Below are 20243 nucleotides of genomic sequence, written 5' to 3' on the forward strand. Positions count from 1 at the left end.
TATGTACTTAAAACTGTTACACATTAGCTTGTGTTGCTAACTAACATCTTTAAAAGACACTGACAATGCAAATAGGTCTTGCATAGGTGAAACTTATTGGCTATGCCAATGCTTGTGCCTTTAGGCACTTCATGAGTTGCACTGATTCCTTGTTTGAATGTATTTCTCCTTTTAGCTTATTTCTCTTACGTGTATCAGAGAATGATGACAGGGTGTGCTATAAGAGAACTAAATGTCTACTGAAATCCCACAATCATTCACACCCTACAAAGTTTGCTGCAGGTGGATTACCAGATATTTGGTTTCCGTTGTTGCTGAATTGTCACCTCTACATCTTAATGACTGAGATTGACTTGAAACTGATGGAATACATGGTTTCAGGTGCTGGGTGGCACATTCGCTATTTCCGTGTGGTCTCCTCGCTGTACACATTATTTAACTCTGGGAGATTATTTATGGGTAGCCAAGCAAACCTGAAAGTGGCCACTTGGTACTGTTAAAACGGAAGCTATTGAAAGACATGATCATTGATATACTAGCAAAGTGAATTCTACAGTTAAAATAAACTGTTGCCGTGTGTTGGCCTTTCTAAATCCTTTATACTTTTGTTTGTGTCTTTCTGTAGGACTTGGGTACTCCGAGTGAGAAGATTTGGCCAGGTTATAACGAGCTGCCCGCTATCAAGAAGATGAGCTTCACAGAGTATCCCTACAACAACCTTCGCAAACGATTTGGAGCTTTGCTGTCAGACCAAGGGTTTGATCTCATGAACAAGTAAGAAACAGATAAGGATTTGATATTTAATCTCAGGAAGTTATGGTCCTGCTCTTGGTATTAAATTAAACCTATACTATCCTTGCCTGCTTCAGGACTCCTATTGAGCATGCCTATTGAAGTTTATGGGTCAACCAATCAACATTTGATAATTTAATTTCAGTGTGGTTTCTCGGTCTCATCTTTCACTGATCTTTTACACTCTCCAGGTTCCTGACCTACTGTCCAGCAAGACGAATAACTGCAGAAGATGGCATAAAGCATGAGTACTTCAAAGAGTCACCAAAGCCAATTGAGCCATCTATGTTCCCCACGTGGCCTGCAAAGAGTGAACAGCAGCGGGTAAAGCGTGGAACAAGCCCTCGGCCTCCTGAGGGCGGGCTTGGCTACAGTCAGTTGGTAAGCTCAAGAATTTGAAAAATTATTCCCCCGATTTCAACAGACTTAATTGTTGAGCTGAAGTTTCCATGAGAGACATATTGCTGCTGACAGTGAGGATCTCAACACTATTCACCTGTGATAAGGAATAACCAGTGCAATGTTGGTGCAAGCAATGTTCGTTTTTTTTTTGTTTTGTTTTTTTACTTGTGCATTATATTCTCATTCCGTCAATATTCCCTAACGTGGTCTTGGATATGGTTTGGAATGTTAAAGATCTGTGAATCAGAGCTGGGCAGATGCTACAGCGAATCATTTTGCCTTTTATTGCATTGCATCCTTTTGATTTTCAAAAGGCTTTATGGTTTTCTGTTTTTGGGAAGAAGCTCCAGAACTGGGGCTTTCCTAATTCGCAAGAAACGCTCCAGCCATGATACTTACTTAGGATTTTTTTGTTTGGCACATGTCACATGCGCCCTATTTTTTGTGAGTTGTGGAGATAGTTTTGTGAATGGTTCTCCCTATCTTGATTTTCTATGGCTCCTTGGTCTGAGGAGTTCTCTGCCCCCTAGGAAAAAATAACTAGTACTGGCTGTTGAGCAACTCTTGTTTTGGGACATGAGCTTGAAAGTATTAAACATTTCTTCTGGTGGAATCTCCTTTGCATGAGTACATTAATGGGGTTAGAAATGTATGTTGCTGAGAGAAGACAATTTCTTCAACACACAGAATCATATCTACAGTAGCCCAATAATAGCCTGAATGCAAGTAGCTGTGGCTGACCTCCTTTTGCAAGTTTGCACTAAGCTGTGGTTAACACTGCTTCATTTGTAAATAAAAACATGCCGGTGCCCAAAGCCCTCCTCTTAAACATGCGGCTGCTGCAATTAAATGTGCGAGCTCTGAATACTGAGGCAGCTAATCCTGAGGCCTTTTCAATCTATTTAAAATCACTCCCTGCCCCTTAATCTCACTCTTGCATCTTTCTACTTTCACCCATTGTGACGCTTTTTCATTTTTCTCTTACGCCTTCTTTCCATTATGTATCTTTTGCATGCAGTAAATGCTTGAGGCAGAAAAATAGTGCCAGCCCTCAAAAATGGGTGCCGGTGCTCCCCACCGAAAACCAGCACAAATTAAGCACTGGTGGTTACCCTTGAAGCCAGTTTTATTCCAGGTAGCAAGATCTTAAATTGGTACAGCTCCAGTCCTACTTTGATCGTGTATAATATTTGTAGGAAGTTGGCTCTATATGCACTATTTCAAAGTAAGGAATAGTATGCACAGAGTCCAAGGGTTCCCCTTAGAGGTAAGATAGTGGCAAAAAGAGATAATACTAATGCTCTATTTTGTGGTAGTGTGGTCGAGCCGTAGGCTTATCAAAGGAGTAGTGTTAAGCATTTGTTGTACATACACACAGGCAATAAATGAGGAACACACACTCAGAGACAATTCCAGGCCAATAGGTTTTGTTATAGAAAAATATCTTTTCTTAGTTTATTTTAAGAACCACAGGTTCAAATTCTACATGTAATATCTCATTTGAAAGGTATTGCAGGTAAGTACTTTAGGAACTTTGAATAATCACAATAGCATATATACTTTTTACATAAAACACATTTAGCTGTTTTAAAAGTGGACACAGTGCAATTTTCACAGTTCCTGGGGGAGGTAAAGTAATGTTAGTTCTTGCAGGTAAGTAAACCACCTACGGGGTTCAAATTGGGGTCCAAGGTAGCCCACCGTTGGGGGTTCAGAGCAACCCCAAAGTTACCACACCAGCAGCTCAGGGCCGGTCAGGTGCAGAGTTCAAAGTGGTGCCCAAAACGCATAGGCTTCAATGGAGAGAAGGGGGTGCCCCGGTTCCAGTCTGCCAGCAGGTAAGTACCCGCGTCTTCGGAGGGCAGACCAGGGGGGTTTTGTAGGGCACTGGGGGGGACACAAGTCCACACAGAAAGTACACCCTCAGCAGCGCGGGGGCGGCCGGGTGGAGTGTGCAAACAAGCGTCGGGTTCTCAATAGAATTCAATGGGAGACCAAGGGGTCTCTTCAGCGGTGCAGGCAGGCAAGGGGGGGGCTCCTCGGGGTAGCCACCACCTGGGCAAGGGAGAGGGCCTCCTGGGGTTCACTCCTGCACTGAAGTTCCGATCCTTCAGGTGCTGGGGGCTGCGGGTGCAGGGTCTTTTCCAGCCGTCGGGATTTTAGAGTCAGGCAGTCGCGGTCAGGGGGAGCCTCGGGATTCCCTCTGCAGGCGTCGCTGTGGGGGCTCAGAGGGGACAACTTTGGTTACTCACAGTCTCGGAGTCGCCGGAGGGTCCTCCCTGAGGTGTTGGTTCTCCACCAGTCGAGTCGGGGTCGCCGGGTGCAGTGTTGCAAGTCTCACGCTTCTTGCGGGGATTGCAGGGGTCTTTAAATCTGCTCCTCTGGATACAAAGTTTCAGTCTTTGTTGAACAGGGCCGCTATTCTCGGGAGTTTCTTGGTCTCTTGGAAGCAGGTCAGTCCTCTGAGGATTCCGAGGTCGCTGGTCCTGGAGAAAGCGTCGCTGGAGCAGGTTTCTTTGGAAGGCAGGAGACAGTCCGGTAGGACTGGGGCCAAAGCAGTTGGTGTCTTCTTTCTTCTTCTGCAGGGGTTTTCAGCTCAGCAGTCTTCTTCTTCTGTAAGTTGCAGGAATCTAAATTCTTAGGTTCAGGGGAGCCCTTAAATACTAAATTTAAGGGCGTGTTTAGGTCTGGGGGGTTAGTAGCCAATGGCTACTAGCCCTGAGGGTGGGTACACCCTCTTTGTGCCTCCTCCCAAGGGGATGGGGTCACATTCCTATCCCTATTGGGGGAATCCTCCATCTGCAAGATGGAGGATTTCTAAAAGTTAGTCACTTCAGCTCAGGACACCTTAGGGGCTGTCCTGACTGGCCAGTGACTCCTCCTTGTTATTCTCATTATCTCCTCCGGCCTTGCCGCCAAAAGTGGGGCCGTGGCCGGAGGGGGCGGGCAACTCCACTAGCTGGAGTGCCCTGCGGTGCTGGAACAAAGGGGGTAAGCCTTTGTGGCTCACCGCCAGGTGTTACAGCTCCTGCCTGGGGGAGGTGATAGCATCTCCACCCAGTGCAGGCTTTGTTACTGGCCACAGAGTGACAAAGGCACTCTCCCCATGTGGCCAGCAACATGTCTCGAGTGTGGCAGGCTGCTAGAACCAGTCAGCCTACACAGGTAGTTGGTTTAAGTTTCAGGGGGCACCTCTAAGGTGCCCTCTGGGGTGTAGTTTACAATAAAATGTACACTGGCATCAGTGTGCATTTATTGTGCTGAGAAGTTTGATACCAAACTTCCCAGTTTACAGTGTAGCCATTATGGTGCTGTGGAGTTCGTGTTTGACAGACTCCCAGACCATATACTCTTATGGCTACCCTGCACTTACAATGTCTAAGGTTTGGCTTAGACGCTGTAGGGGCACAGTGCTCATGCACTGGTGCCCTCACCTATGGTATAGTGCACCCTGCCTTAGGGCTGTAAGGCCTACTAGAGGGGTGACTTATCTATACTGCATAGGCAGTGTGAGGTTGGCATGGCACCCTGAGGGGAGTGCCATGTCGACTTACTCGTTTTGTCCTCACCAGCACACACAAGCTGGCAAGCAGTGTGTCTGTGCTGAGTGAGGGGTCCCCAGGGTGGCATAAGATATGCTGCAGCCCTTAGAGACCTTCCCTGGCATCATGGCCCTTGGTACCAGGGGTACCAGTTACAAGGGACTTACCTGGATGCCAGGGTGTGCCAATTGTGGAATCAAAAGTACAGGTTAGGGAAAGAACACTGGTGCTGGGGCCTCATCACACTTTCAATTCAAAACATAGCATCAGCAAAGGCAAAAAGTCAGGGGGTAACCATGCCAAGGAGGCATTTCCTTACACAACCCCCCCGCCTCCCCCCCAAACGAAAGAGGATGAGACTAACCTTTCCCAAGAGAGTCTTCATTTTCTAAGTAGAAGAACCTGGAAAGGCCATCTGCATTGGCATGGGCAGTCCCAGGTCTGTGTTCCACTATAAAGTCCATTCCCTGTAGGGAGATGGACCACCTCAACAGTTTTGGATTTTCACCTTTCATTTGCATCAGCCATCTGAGAGGTCTGTGGTCAGTTTGAACTAGGCAGTGAGTACCAAAGAGGTATGGTCTCAGCTTCTTCTGGGACCAAACCACAGCAAAGGCCTCCCTCTCAATGGCACTCCAACGCTGCTCCCTGGGGAGTAACCTCCTGCTAATGAAAGCAACAGGCTGGTCAAGGCCATCATCATTTGTTTGGGACAAAACTGCCCCTATCCCATGTTCAGAGGCATCTGTCTGCACAATGAACTGCTTGGAGTAATCTGGAGCTTTTAGAACTGGTGCTGTGCACATTGCTTGTTTCAGGGTGTCAAAGGCCTGTTTGCATTCTACAGTCCAGTTTACCTTCTTGGGCATTTTCTTGGAGGTGAGTTCTGTGAGGGCTGTCACAATGGATCCATATCCCTTCACAAACCTCCTATAGTACCCAGTCAAGCCAAGGAATGCCCTGACTTGAGTCTGGGTTTTTGGAGCTGCCCAGTCCAGAATAGTCTGGATCTTAGGATGGAGTGGCTGAACTTGGCCTCCACCTACAAGGTGTCCCAAGTAAACCACAGTTCCCTGCCCTATCTGGCATTTGGATGCCTTGATAGAGAGGCCTGCAGATTGCAGAGCCTTCAAAACCTTCTTCAGGTGGACCAGGTGATCCTGCCAGTTGGAGCTAAAGACAGCAATATCGTCAAGATAAGCTGCACTAAATGACTCCAAGCCAGCAAGGACTTGATTCACCAACCTTTGGAAGGTGGCAGGGGCATTCTTTAAACCAAAGGGCATAACAGTGAACTGATAATGCCCATCAGGTGTGGAGAATGCTGTCTTTTCTTTTGCTCCAGGTGCCATTTTGATTTGCCAGTACCCTGCTGTTAAGTCAAAGGTACTTTAGAATTTGGCAGCACCTAATTTGTCTATCAGTTCATCAGCTCTAGTAATGGGATGGGCATCTGTCTTGGTGACAGAATTAAGTCCTCTGTAGTCCACACAAAACCTCATCTCTCTCTTTCCATCTTTGGTGTGCGGTTTGGGGACTAAGACCACTGGGCTAGCCCAGGGGCTGTCAGAGTGCTCAATTACTCCCAATTCCAGCATCTTGTGGACTTCCACCTTGATGCTTTCCTTAACTTGATCAGACTGTCTGAATATTTTGTTTTTGACAGGCATGCTGTCTCCTGTGTCCACATCATGGGTACACAGGTGTGTCTGACCAGGGGTTAGGGAAAGAGCTCAGCAAACTGTTGCAGGACCTTCCTATAGTCAGATTGCTGTTGGCCAGAGAGGGTGTCTGAATAGAGCACTCCATCTACTGAGCCATCATTAGGGTCTGATGACAGAAGATCAGGGAGAGGCTCACTCTCAGCTTCCCGATCCTCATCTGTTACCATTAACAGATTCACATCAGCCCTGTCATGGAAGAGCTTAAGGCGGTTCACATGGATCACCCTCTTGGGGCTCCTGCTTGTGCCCAGGTCCACCAGGTAGATGACCTGACTTTTCCTCTCTAGCACTGGGTAAGGGCCACTCCATTTGTCCTGAAGTGCCCAGACTTTCTGCCCTGGTTGAAATTCAACTAGTGCAGCCTTTTGGTCATACCAAAACTTCTGGAGCTGTTGGCTAGCCTCAAGGTTTTTACTTGCCCTTTCCATGTACTCTGCCATCCTTGAGCGAAGTCCAAGTACATAGTCCACTATGTCTTGTTTAGGCTCATGAAGAGGTCTCTCCCAACCTTCTTTCACAAGAGCTAGTGGTCCCCTTACAGGGTGGCCAAACAGAAGTTCAAAGGGTGAGAATCCTACTCCCTTCTGAGGCACCTCTCTGTAAGCGAAGAGCAGACATGGCAGGAGGACATCCCATCTCCTTTTGAGTTTTTCTGGGAGCCCCATGATCATGCCCTTTAATGTCTTGTTGAATCTCTCAACAAGGCCATTAGTTTGTGGATGATAGGGTGTAGTGAATTTATAAGTCATTCCACATGTGTTTCAGGTATGCTGACATGAAGTTGGTACCTCTGTCAGACACCACCTCCTTAGGGAAGCCCACTCTGGTAAAGATACCAATGAGGGCCTTGGCTACTGCAGGGGCAGTAGTCGACCTAAGGGGAATAGCTTCAGGATACCTAGTAGCATGATCCACTACTACTAGGATGTACATATTTCCTGAGCCTGTGGGAGGTTCAAGTGGACCCACTATGTCCACACCCACTCTTTCAAAGGGGACCCCCACCACTGGAAGTGGAATGAGGGGGGCCTTTGGATGTCCACCTGTCTTACCACTTGCTTGACAGGTGGTACAGGAGACACAAAACTCCTTAACTTTCTGGGACATATTGGGCCAGTAGAAGTGGTTGACTAGTCTCTCCCACGTCTTGGTTTGTCCCAAATGCCCAGCAAGAGGAATATCATGGGCTAAGGTCAGTATGAACTCTGAACTCCTGAGGCACTACCACTCTCCTAGTGGCACCAGGTTTGGGATCTCTTGCCTCAGTGTACAGGAGCCCATCTTCCCAATGGACCCTATGTGTTCCAGTTTTCTTGCCATTGGACTCTTCAGCAGCTTGCTGCCTAAGGCCTTCAAGAGAGGGACAGGTTTCTTGCCCCTTACACAACTGCTCCCTTGAGGGTCCCCCTGGGCCTAAGAGCTCAACCTGATAAGGTTCTAACTCCATAGGCTCAGTTCCCTCAGAGGGCAGAACTTCTTCCTGAGAAGAGAGGTTCTCTTTTTGTTGTTGTGTTGCAGCTGGTTTCCCCGCTGACTTTCCTTTTCTCTTGGTAGGCTGGGCCCTTTTTCCAGACTCCAGCTCTACTTTTTCACCCTGAGCCTTGCACTGTGCCCTTGTCTTGACACACACCAGTTCAGGGATACCCAGCATGGCTGCTTGGGTTTTCAGTTCTACCTCAGCCCATGCTGAGGACTCCAGGTCATTTCCAAGCAAACAGTCTACTGGGATATTTGAGGAGACCACCACCTGTTTCAGGCCATTGACCCCTCCCCACTCTAAAGTTACCATAGCCATGGGATGTACTTTAGTCTGATTGTCAGCGTTGGTGACTGGATAAGTTTGTCCAGCCAGGTATTGACCAGGGGAAACCAGTGTTTGGTGGCATGTGTAGCTGCAGATACACATGCTGTGCATAGTCCGCCGTCTGGTGTTGGGCTCGGAGTGTTACAAGTTGTTTTTCTTTGAAGAAGTCTTTTCGAGTCACGAGACCGAGGGACTCCTCCCACTTTGGTTCCATTGCGCATGGGCGTCGACTCCATCTTCGATTGTTTTCTTTCCGCCGTCGGGTTCGGACGCGTTCCTTTTCGTTCCGTGTTTCGGGTCGGAAAGTTAGTCAGAATCGCGGAAAAAATCGTCAGTATTGTTTCGTTCGGTATCGGGTTAGTTACAACAAATCGACACCGAATCTTGAAGAGCTCCGGTAGCCCTTCGGGGTAATTTCGATCATCCGTCTGGGCCTGGTCGGCCCGACCGCGTGCAACATCGAGACTGATGGAACGGACCCCGTTCCGATTCTGTCCTAAATGCCATAATAAATATCCTTATACGGATCAACATTTGGTCTGTAACTTGTGCCTGTCCCCCGAGCACAAGGAGGATACGTGTGAAGCCTATCGCGCGTTTCGGTCGAGAAAAACGCTCAGAGACCGAAGAGCCAGGAGGTTGCAGATGGCGTCCACGCCGACAGGACAACAACGTTTCGAGGAGGAGGAAGAAGAAACTTTCTCCATCCACGAGTCGGATTCCGAAGAATTCGACGTCGAAGAACAACCAACCGTGAGTAAGACGTCGAAACAAAAAACACAAGAAAAAACTGACAAAGCCCAGGGGACGCCACCGCCAACAGGCCATGGCTTAACCCGGAAAGTAGGTGACCGTCCATCGGCACCGAAAAAGGGCGAGCTGCTGTCGAAGTCATCCGACTCCGGTCGAGATACCGGCACGCAGCAATCTCGGGACCGAGAGAGTGACGCAGAAAAAATTTGGCACCGACACAGCGGCACCGAAGTTGGTCGGCACCGAGAAGGCACGACGCCGAAAAGAAAAAAGATCTTGTCGGAGCCGAAAAAATCCAGAGACACGGTTTCGGTGCCGAAACACCCAGCAACCGAACCGAAAACTAGTTCCTACTCAGAGGAACAGGGACTGTCCTCCCAACTAAAGAAACACAGATTTGAGGAGGAATTACAAACAATAGAGCCAGATCACACGCAAAAGCGGATCTTTATTCAAAAGGATACAGGGAAGATTAGCACTCTTCCCCCAATCAAAAGAAAGAGGAAACTTGACTTCCAGCAAGGAGACAGGCAACCACAAGCAAAGGTTGTAAAGAAGGTAAGTCCTCCACCCTCTCCACCACCATCAACTCATGCATCACCGGCACAAACTCCACCATTAACACACTCACCAGCTCATACCACAATGAGCCAGGATGATCCGGATGCATGGGACCTCTACGACGCTCCAGTATCGGACAATAGCCCGGAGTCGCACCCAACTAAACCGTCACCACCTGAGGAGAGTACTTCATATGCACAGGTGGTAGCTAGGGCAGCCGAATTCCATAATGTCTCGCTACATTCGGAGCCTATTGAGGATGACTTCCTCTTTAACACCCTGTCCTCCACCCATAGCCATTATCAAAGCCTTCCCATGCTTCCAGGAATGCTAAGGCACTTGGAACAGATATTTCAGGAGCCAGTTAAAAGCAGAGCCATAACTCCAAGGGTGGAGAAAAAATACAAGGCTCCGCCCACAGACCCTGTTTTTCTTACATCACAACTGACACCAGACTCAGTAGTTGTGGGTGCAGCTCGTAAGAGAGCCAACTCGCATACATCAGGCGACGCACCACCTCCGGACAAGGAGAGCCGCAAATTTGATGCAGCGGGAAAAAGGGTTTTAGCGCAAGTGGCAAATCAGTGGCGCATCACACTCCTGGCGAGATACAACAGGGCTCATTGGGATGAGATGCAACATCTCATCGAACACCTCCCCAAAGAGCTCCAAAAACGTCCGCAACAAGCGGTGGAAGAGGGACAAAGTATCTCGAACAATCAGATACGGTCTTCCATGGATGCAGCAGATACAGCTGCAAGGACAATAAATACTGCAGTCACAATAAGAAGGCACGCATGGCTGCGCACATCTGGGTTCAAACCCGAAATACAACAGGCTGTGCTCAATATGCCGTTTAACGAACAGCAGTTGTTTGGGCCGGAGGTCGACACTGCAATCGAAAAATTAAAAAAGGACACCGATGCAGCCAAAGCCATGGGCGCACTCTACTCCCCGCAGGGCAGAGGCACATTTGGCACATTTCGTAAAACAACTTTTAGGGGAGGGTTTCAAGGTCAAGCCACAGAAACCAGCACCTCACAAACAAGACCACCTACCTACCAGGGACAATATCAAAGGGGAGGTTTTCGGGGACAATACAGAGGGGGCCAATTCCCAAGAAACCGGGGAAAATTTCAAGGTCCCAAAACCCCTCAAAATAAACAGTGACTCACAAGTCACACAACCCCTTCACACAACACCAGTGGGGGGAAGACTAAGCCAGTTCTACAAATCTTGGGAGGAAATAACAGACACTTGGGTCTTAGCAATTATCCAACATGGTTATTGCATAGAATTTCTCCAACTCCCTCCAAACGTCCCACCGAAAACACACAATATGTCAAAACAGCATATAGACCTTCTAGGACTAGAAGTTCAAGCATTACTGCAAAAGAACGCAATAGAACTAGTACCACGTCAACAAAAGAACACAGGAGTTTACTCACTGTACTTTCTAATACCAAAAAAAGACAAAAGTCTGAGACCAATACTAGAACTCAGAACACTAAACACCTACATCAAATCAGACCACTTTCACATGGTCACATTACAAGACGTAATCCCACTGCTCAAACAGCAAGACTACATGACAACATTAGATCTAAAAGATGCGTATTTCCATATACCAACACATCCTTCGCACAGGAAATACCTAAGGTTCGTATTCAAGGGAATACATTACCAATTCAAAGTGTTGCCATTCGGAATAACAACTGCGCCAAGAGTCTTTACAAAATGCCTAGCAGTAGTAGCTGCACATATCAGAAGGCAGCAAATACACGGGTTCCCTTACTTAGACGATTGGTTAATCAAGACCAACACGCTAACAAAGTGTTCACATTACACAAATTATGTTATACAAATCCTTTAACAAAAGAAAACGCAAAATGCCAAAACTTCGCATCCAGGTACCCACACAGGTACTCCCAAGGCAATGCTCTATGGATGAATTGGTCAGGGATATTTGCGTACGCTTTTCCCCCTCTCCCTCTCCTTCCATATCTAGTAAACAGATTGAGTCAAAACAAACTCAAACTCATACTAATAGCACCAACATGGGCAAGACACCCTTGGTATACGACACTACTAGACCTGTCAGTAGTACCTCATGTCAAACTACCCACAGACCAGATCTGTTAACACAACACAATCAACAGATCAGGCATCCAAACCCAGCATCGCTGAATCTAGCAATTTGGCTCCTGAAATCCTAGAATTTGGACACTTAGACCTCACACAAGAATGTATGGAGGTCATAAAACAAGCTAGAAAACCTTCCACTAGACACTGCTATGCAAGTAAATGGAAAAGATTTGTTTGTTACTGCCATAATAATCAAATTCATCCATTGCGTGCGTCTCCAAAAGATGTAGTAGGATATTTACTACATTTGCAAAAATCCAATCTAGCTTTCTCTTCCATAAAAATACATCTTGCCGCAATATCTGCTTACCTGCAAATTACTCATTCAACTTCCCTGTTTAGAATACCTGTCATTAAAGCGTTTATGGAAGGCCTAAAGAGAATTATACCACCAAGGACACCACCTGTTCATTCATGGAACCTCAACATTGTCTTAACAAGGCTCATGGGTCCACCTTTCGAACCCATGCATTCTTGTGAAATGCAATACTTAACGTGGAAAGTTGCTTTTCTCATTGCCATCACATCTCTAAGAAGAGTAAGTGAAATACAGGCGTTTACCATACAAGAACCATTTATTCAAATACACAAAAATAAAGTAGTTCTAAGAACAAATCCAAAATTCTTACCAAAGGTTATCTCACCGTTCCACTTAAATCAAACAGTAGAATTACCAGTGTTCTTCCCACAGCCAGATTCAATAGCTGAAAGAGCACTACATACATTAGACATCAAAAGAGCACTAATGTACTACATTGACAGAACAAAAGTAATTAGAAAGACAAAACAACTATTTATTGCCTTTCAAAAACCTCATACAGGAAATCCTATTTCAAAACAAGGTATTGCCAGATGGATAGTTGGGTGCATCCAAACCTGCTATCTTAAAGCAAAGAGAGAGCTGCCTATTACACCAAAGGCACACTCAACCAGAAAGAAAGGTGCTACTATGGCCTTTCTAGGAAATATTCCAATGAACGAAATATATAAGGCAGCAACATGGTCTACGCCTCATACATTTACTAAACACTACTGTGTAGATGTGTTATCTGCACAACAAGCCACAGTAGGGCAAGCCGTACTAAGAACTTTATTTCAAACTACTTCAACTCCTACAGGCTGAACCACCGCTTTTGGGGAGATAACTGCTTACTAGTCTATGCACAGCATGTGTATCTGCAGCTACACATGCCACCGAACGGAAAATGTCACTTACCCAGTGTACATCTGTTCGTGGCATTAGTCGCTGCAGATTCACATGCGCCCACCCGCCTCCCCGGGAGCCTGTAGCCGTTTTGAAGTATATCTTCAACATTTGTACATTTGTAAATATATTACTTTAACCTTCATTTGGTACATACATATTCATTCCATTGCATGGGCACTATTACTAGCATACACAACTCCTACCTCACCCTCTGCGGGGAAAACAATTGAAGATGGAGTCGACGCCCATGCGCAATGGAACCAAAGTGGGAGTCCCTCGGTCTCGTGACTCGAAAAGACTTCTTCGAAGAAAAACAACTTGTAACACTCCGAGCCCAACACCAGACGGCGGACTATGCACAGCATGTGAATCTGCAGCGACTAATGCCACGAACAGATGTACACTGGGTAAGTGACGTTTTCCTTCTCTGTCACCATGGTGACACTGGCACCTGTATCCCTCAGGCCTTCTACACTTGTCCCATTAATTAAGAGCTGCTGCCTGTATTTTTGCATGTTAGGGGGCCATACAGCCAGTGTGGTAAATCCACCCCACCCTCAGAGACTAATGTAGCTTCAGTGTGACACCTGATTTGCTCTGGGCCCACTGTTGATCCCACTTGGAGACAGGCCATTCCAGTTTTAGCTGGAGTGGAGTTAGAAGTGGTACTTTTCTTGGGACAGGCCTTGTCTCCAGTTTGGTGTCCAGGCTGATTACAGCTACGACACCAGGCCTTTTTGGGATCAAAGTTTTTACCCTTGTACCCAAAATTGGTTTGTGAAGAGGCTCTGGGCCCACCCTCCTGTGCAGGTTTTTGGGGGCCTGTAGAAGACTCTTTACTATTTTTGTTTTTGGATGTCTCAACACTCTTCCCCTGGGGAGGCTTTGTGACCCCTTTCTTTTGGTCACCCCCTGTGGAAGTCTTGGTCACCCTAGTCTTGACCCAATGGTCCGCCTTCTTTCCCAATTCTTGGGGAGAAATTGGTCCTAGGTCTACCAGATGCTGATGCAGTTTATCATTGGAACAATTACTTAACAGGTGTTATTTCACAAATAAATTGTACAGCCCATCATAATTATTTACACCACTGCCTTGAATCCAACCATCCAGTGTTTTCACTGAGTAGTCTACAAAATCAACCCAGGTCTGGCTCGAGGATTTTTGAGCCCCCCTGAATCTAATCCTATACTCCTCAGTGGAGAATCCAAAGCCCTCAATCAGTGTTCCCTTCATGAGGTCATAAGATTCTGCATCTTTTCCAGAGAGTGTGAGGAGTCTATCCCTACACTTTCCAGTGAACATTTCCCAAAGGCGAGCACCCCAGTGAGATTTGTTCACTTTTCTGGTTACACAAGCCCTCTCAAAAGCTATGAACCATTTGGTGATGTCATCACCCTCTTCATATTTAGTTACAATCCCTTTAGGGATTTTCAACATGTCAGGAGAATCTCTGACCCTAGTTATGTTGCTGCCACCATTGATGGGTCCTAGGCCCATCTCTTGTTTTTCCCTTTCTATGGCTAGGATCTGTCTTTCCAAAGCCAATCTTTTGGCCATCCTGGCTAACTGGATGTGCTCTTCACTGGAGTTATCCTCAGTGATTTCAGAGATGTTGGTCTCTCCTGTGAGGGAAACAGCATCTCTGACTATTATATTTGGAGTCAGGGCTTGAGCAGCCCTGTTCGCCCTAAGTACGACTGGAGGGGGGAATTTCCCTCCAAGTCACTATCTTCATCCTCTGTGTTGCCATCCTCAGAGGGGTTGGCTCTTTCAAACTCTGCCAAAAGCTCCTGGAGCTGTTGTTTGGAAGGTCTGGGGCCCATTGTAATTTTCTTTATTTTACAGAGTGACCTTAGCTCCCTCATCTTAAAATGGAGGTAAGGGGTAGTGTCGAGTTCCACCACATTCATCTCTGTACTAGACATTATGCTTCTAAAAGTTGGAATACTTTTTAAGAATCTAAAACTAGTTCTAGGTTCTAATTCAAACTTTCACAAACTTTTAAACTCTAAAAGAAATGCTAAACAGGATCTAACACAAGGCCCTAGCAGGTCTTTTAAGAATTTAGAAAAATAGCTCAAATTGTAAAAATCAATTTCTAATGAAAATTTTTGGAATTTGTCGTGTGATCAGGTATTGGCTGAGTAGTCCAGCAAATGCAAAGTCTTGTACCCCACCGCTGATCCACCAATGTAGGAAGTTGGCTCTGTATGCACTATTTCAAAGTAAGGAATAGTATGCACAGAGTCCAAGGGTTCCCCTTAGAGGTAAGATAGTGGCAAAAAGAGATAATACTAATGCTCTATTTTGTGGTAGTGTGGTCGAGCAGTAGGCTTATCAAAGGAGTAGTGTTAAGCATTTGTTGTACATACACACAGGCAATAAATGAGGAACACACACTCGGAGACAATTCCAGGCCAATAGGTTTTTGTATAGAAAAATGTATTTTCTTAGTTTATTTTAAGAACCACAGGTTCAAATTCTACATGTAATACTTTGCATGAAAGGTATTGCAGGTAAGTACTTTAGGAACTTTGAATAATCACAATAGCATATATACTTTTTACATAAAACACATTTAGCTGTTTTAAAAGTGGACACTTAGTGCAATTTTCACAGTTCCTGGGTGTAAGGAAAGGCCTCCTTGGCATGGTTACCCCCTGACTTTTTGCCTTTGCTGATGCTACGTTTTGAATTGAAAGTGTGCTGAGGCCTGCTAACCAGGCCCCAGCACCAGTGTTCTTTCCCTAACCTGTACTTTTGATTCCACAATTGGCACACCCTGGCATCCAGATAAGTCCCTTGTAACTGGTACCCCTGGTACCAAGGGCCGTGATGCCAGGGAAGGTCTCTAAGGGCTGCAGCATATCTTATGCCACCCTAGGGACCCCTCACTCAGCACAGACACACTGCTTGCCAGCTTGTGTGTGCTGGTGAGAACAAAACGAGTAAGTCGACATGGCACTCCCCTCAGGGTGCCATGCCAACCTCACACTGCCTATGCAGTATAGATAAGTCACCCCTCTAGTAGGCCTTACAGCCCTAAGGCAGGGTGCACTATACCATAGGTGAGGGCACCAGTGCATGAGCACTGTGCCTCTACAGTCTGGGAGTCTGTCAAACACGGACTCCACCGCACCATAATGGCTACACTGAAAACTGGGAAGTTTGGTGTAAAGAAATGGCTCCCTGTTGCAGTTACCCCCCACTTTTTGCCTGATACTGATGCTGACTTGACTGAGAAGTGTGCTGGGACCCTGCTAACCAGGCCCCAGCACCAGTGTTCTTTCACCTAAAATGTACCATTGTTTCCACAATTGGCACAACCCTGGCACCTAGGTAAGTCCCTTGTAACTGGTACCCCTGGTACCAAGGGCCCTGATGCCAGGGAAGGTCTCTAAGGGCTGCAGCATGTCTTATGCCACCCTAGGGACCCCTCACTCAGCACAGACACACTGCTTGCCAGCATGTGTGTGCTGATGGGGAGAAAATGACTAAGTCGACATGGCACTCCCCTCAGGGTGCCATGCCAACCTCCCACTGCCTGTGGCATAGGTAAGTCACCCCTCTAGTAGGCCTTACAGCCCTAAGGCAGGGTGCACTATACCACAGGTGAGGGCATATGTGCATGAGCACTATGCCCCTACAGTGTCTAAGCAAAACCTTAGACATTGTAAGTGCAGGGTAGCCATAAGAGTATATGGGCTGGGAGTCTGTCAAAAACGAACTCCACAGCTCCATAATGGCTACACTGAATACTGGGAAGTTTAGTATCAAACTTCTCAGAATAATAAACCCACACTGATGCCAGTGTTGGATTTATTAAAAAATGCACACAGAGGGCATCTTGGAGATACCCCCTGCATTTTACCCAATTGTTCAGTGCAGGACTGACTGGTCTGTGCCAGCCTGCTGCTGAGAGACGAGTGTCTGACCTCATGCGGTGAGAGCCTTTGTGCTCTCTGAGGACAGAAACAAAGCCTGCTCTGGGTGGAGGTGCTTCACACCTCCCCCCTGCAGGAACTGTAACACCTAGCAGTGAGCTTCAAAGGCTCAAGCTTCGTGTTACAATGCCCCAGGGCACTCCAGCTAGTGGAGATGCCCGCCTCCTGGACCCAGCCCCCACTTTTGGCGGCAAGTCCAGGAGAGATAATGAGAAAAACAAGGAGGAGTCACTGGTCAGTCAGGACAGCCCCTAAAGTGTCCTGAGCTGAGGTGCCTCTGACTTTTAGAAATCCTCCATCTTGAAGAAGGAGGATTCCCCCAATAGGGATAGGAATGTGACCCCCTCCCCTTGGGAGGAGGTACAAAGAGGGTGTACCCACCCTCAGGGCTAGTAGCCATTGGCTACTAACCCCCCAGACCTAAACACGCCCTTAAATTTAGTATTTAAGGGCTTCCCTGAACCCTAGAAAATCAGATTCCTGCAACTACAAGAAGAAGGACTGCCTAGCTGAAAACCCCTGCAGAGGAAGACCAGAAGACGACAACTGCCTTGGCTCCAGAAACTCACCGGCCTGTCTCCTGCCTTCCAAAGAACTCTGCTCCAGCGACGCCTTCCAAGGGACCAGCGACCTCTGAATCCTCTGAGGACTGCCCTGCTTCGAAAAAGACAAGAAACTCCCGAGGACAGCGGACCTGCTCTAAAAAGACTGCAACTTTGTTTCAAGGAGCAGCTTTAAAGACCCTGCAATCTCCCCGCAAGAAGCGTGAGACTTGCAACACTGCACCCGGCGACCCCGACTCGGCTGGTGGAGAACCAACACCTCAGGGAGGACCCCCGGACTACTCTACGACTGTGAGTACCAAAACCTGTCCCCCCTGAGCCCCCACAGCGCCGCCTGCAGAGGGAATCCCGAGGCTTCCCCTGACCGCGACGCTCTGAAACCTAAGTCCCGACGCCTGGAAAAGACCCTGCACCCGCAGCCCCCAGGACCTGAAGGACCGAACTTTCACTGGAGAAGTGACCCCCAGGAGTCCCTCTCCCTTGCCCAAGTGGAGGTTTCCCCTAGGAACCCCCCCCTTGCCTGCCTGCAGCGCTGAAGAGATCCCTTGATCTCTCATTGACTAACATTGCGAACCCAACGCTTGTTTCTACACTGCACCCGGCCGCCCCCGCGCCGCTGAGGGTGAAATTTCTGTGTGGGCTTGTGTCCCCCCCGGTGCCCTACAAAACCCCCCTGGTCTGCCCTCCGAAGACGCGGGTACTTACCTGCAAGCAGACCGGAACCGGGGCACCCCCTTCTCTCCATTCTAGCCTATGCGTTTTGGGCACCACTTTGAACTCTGCACCTGACCGGCCCTGAGCTGCTGGTGTGGTGACTTTGGGGTTGCTCTGAACCCCCAACGGTGGGCTACCTTGGACCAAGAACTGAACCCTGTAAGTGTCTTACTTACCTGGTAAAACTAACCAAAACTTACCTCTCCCAGGAACTGTGAAAATTGCACTAAGTGTCCACTTTTTAAATAGCTATTTGTGAATAACTTGAAAAGTATACATGCAATTGAAATGATTCAAAGTTCCTAATGTACTTACCTGCAATACCTTTCAAACAAGATATTACATGTTAAATTTGAACCTGTGGTTCTTAAAATAAACTAAGAAAAGATATTTTTCTATAACAAAACCTATTGGCTGGATTTGTCTCTGAGTGTGTGTACCTCATTTATTGTCTATGTGTATGTACAACAAATGCTTAACACTACTCCTTGGATAAGCCTACTGCTCGACCACACTACCACAAAATAGAGCATTAGTATTATCTCTTTTTACCACTATTTTACCTCTAAGGGGAACCCTTGGACTCTGTGCATGCTATTCCTTACTTTGAAATAGCACATACAGAGCCAACTTCCTACATTTGGTATCAAACTTCTCAGGACAATAAATGCACACTGATGGCAGTGTACATTTTATTGCAAAATACACCCCAGAGGGCACCTTAGAGGTGCCCCCTGAAACCTAATCCAACTACCCGTGTAGGCTGACTGGTTCTAGCAGCCTGCCACACTCGAGACATGTTGCTGGCCACATGGGGAGAGTGCCTTTGTCACTCTGTGGCCTGTAACAAAGCCTGCACTGGGTGAAGATGCTATCACCTCCCCCAGGCAGGAGCTGTAACACCTGGCGGTGAGCCGCAAAGGCTTACCGCCTTTGTTCCAGCGCCGCAGGGCACTCCAGCTAGTGGAGTTGCCCGCCCCCTCCGGCCACGGCCCCACTTTTGGCAGCAAGGCCGGAGGAGATAATGAGAATAACAAGGAGTCCTCACTGGCCAGTCAGGACAGCCCCTAAGGTGTCCTGAGCTGAAGTGACTCTAACTTTTAGAAATCCTCCATCTTGCAGATGGAGAATTCCCCCAATAGGGATAGGAATGTGACCCCTCCCCTTGGGAGGAGGCACAAAGAGGGTGTACCCACCCTCAGGGCTAGTAGCCATTGGCTACTAACCCCCCAGACCTAAACACGCCCTTAAATTTAGTATTTAAGGGCTTCCCTGTACCTAAGAATTTAGATTCCTGCAACTTACCGAAGAAGAAGACTGCTGAGCTGAAAACCCCTGCAGAAGAAGAAAGAAGACACCAACTGCTTTGGCCCCAGTCCTACCGGCCTGTCTCCTGCCTTCTAAAGAAACCTGCTCCAGCGACGCTTTCTCAAGGACCAGCGACCTCTGAATCCTCAGAGGACTGCCCTGCTTCAAGAGGAACAAGAAACTCCCGAGGACAGCGGACCTGCTCCAAAAAGACTGCAACTTTGTTACAGAGGAGCAGATTTAAAGACCCCTGCAATCCCCGCAAGAAGCGTGAGACTTGCAACACTGCACCCGGCGACCCCGACTAGACTGGTGGAGAACCAACACTTCAGGGAGGACCCTCCGGCGACTCCGAGACTGTGAGTAACCAAAGTTGTCCCCCCTGAGCCCCCACAGCGACGCCTGCAGAGGGAATCCCCAGGCTCCCCCTGACCGCGACTGCCTGACTCTAAAATCCCGACGGCTGGAAGAGACCCTGCACCCGCAGCCCCCAGCACCTGAAGGATCGGAACTTCAGTGCAGGAGTGACCCCCAGGAGGCCCTCTCCCTTGCCCAGGTGGTGGCTACCCCGAGGAGCCCCCCCTTGCCTTCCTGCACCGCTGAAGAGACCCCTTGGTCTCCCTTTGATTTACATTGGAAACCCGACGCTTGTTTCTGCACTGCACCCGGCCGCCCCAGTGCCGCTGAGGGTGTACTTTTTGTGTGAGCTTGTGTCCCCCCCGGTGCCCTACAAAACCCCCCTGGTCTGCCCTCCGAAGACGCGGGTACTTACCTGCTGGCAAA

At 47.8% G+C, this 20243-nt stretch overlaps 1 protein-coding gene across 11 annotated transcripts in view; it reads left to right on the top strand.

The window, feature by feature from the left end:
* LOC138301017 (cyclin-dependent kinase 11B-like) overlaps nt 1–20243 on the top strand; it is a 634168-nt gene that overhangs the window by 566296 nt on the left and 47629 nt on the right. For all 11 annotated transcript variants that reach the window (XM_069241025.1, XM_069241026.1, XM_069241031.1 and 8 more), the window contains 2 exons: nt 626–774; nt 984–1173. In XM_069241025.1, the coding sequence (XP_069097126.1) occupies nt 626–774; nt 984–1173 (339 nt within the window). The remainder of the gene's footprint in view (nt 1–625; nt 775–983; nt 1174–20243) is intronic.

The sequence above is a fragment of the Pleurodeles waltl genome, chromosome 6, assembly GCF_031143425.1.
Source record: "Pleurodeles waltl isolate 20211129_DDA chromosome 6, aPleWal1.hap1.20221129, whole genome shotgun sequence".
NCBI classification, from domain to species: Eukaryota; Metazoa; Chordata; class Amphibia; order Caudata; family Salamandridae; genus Pleurodeles; species Pleurodeles waltl.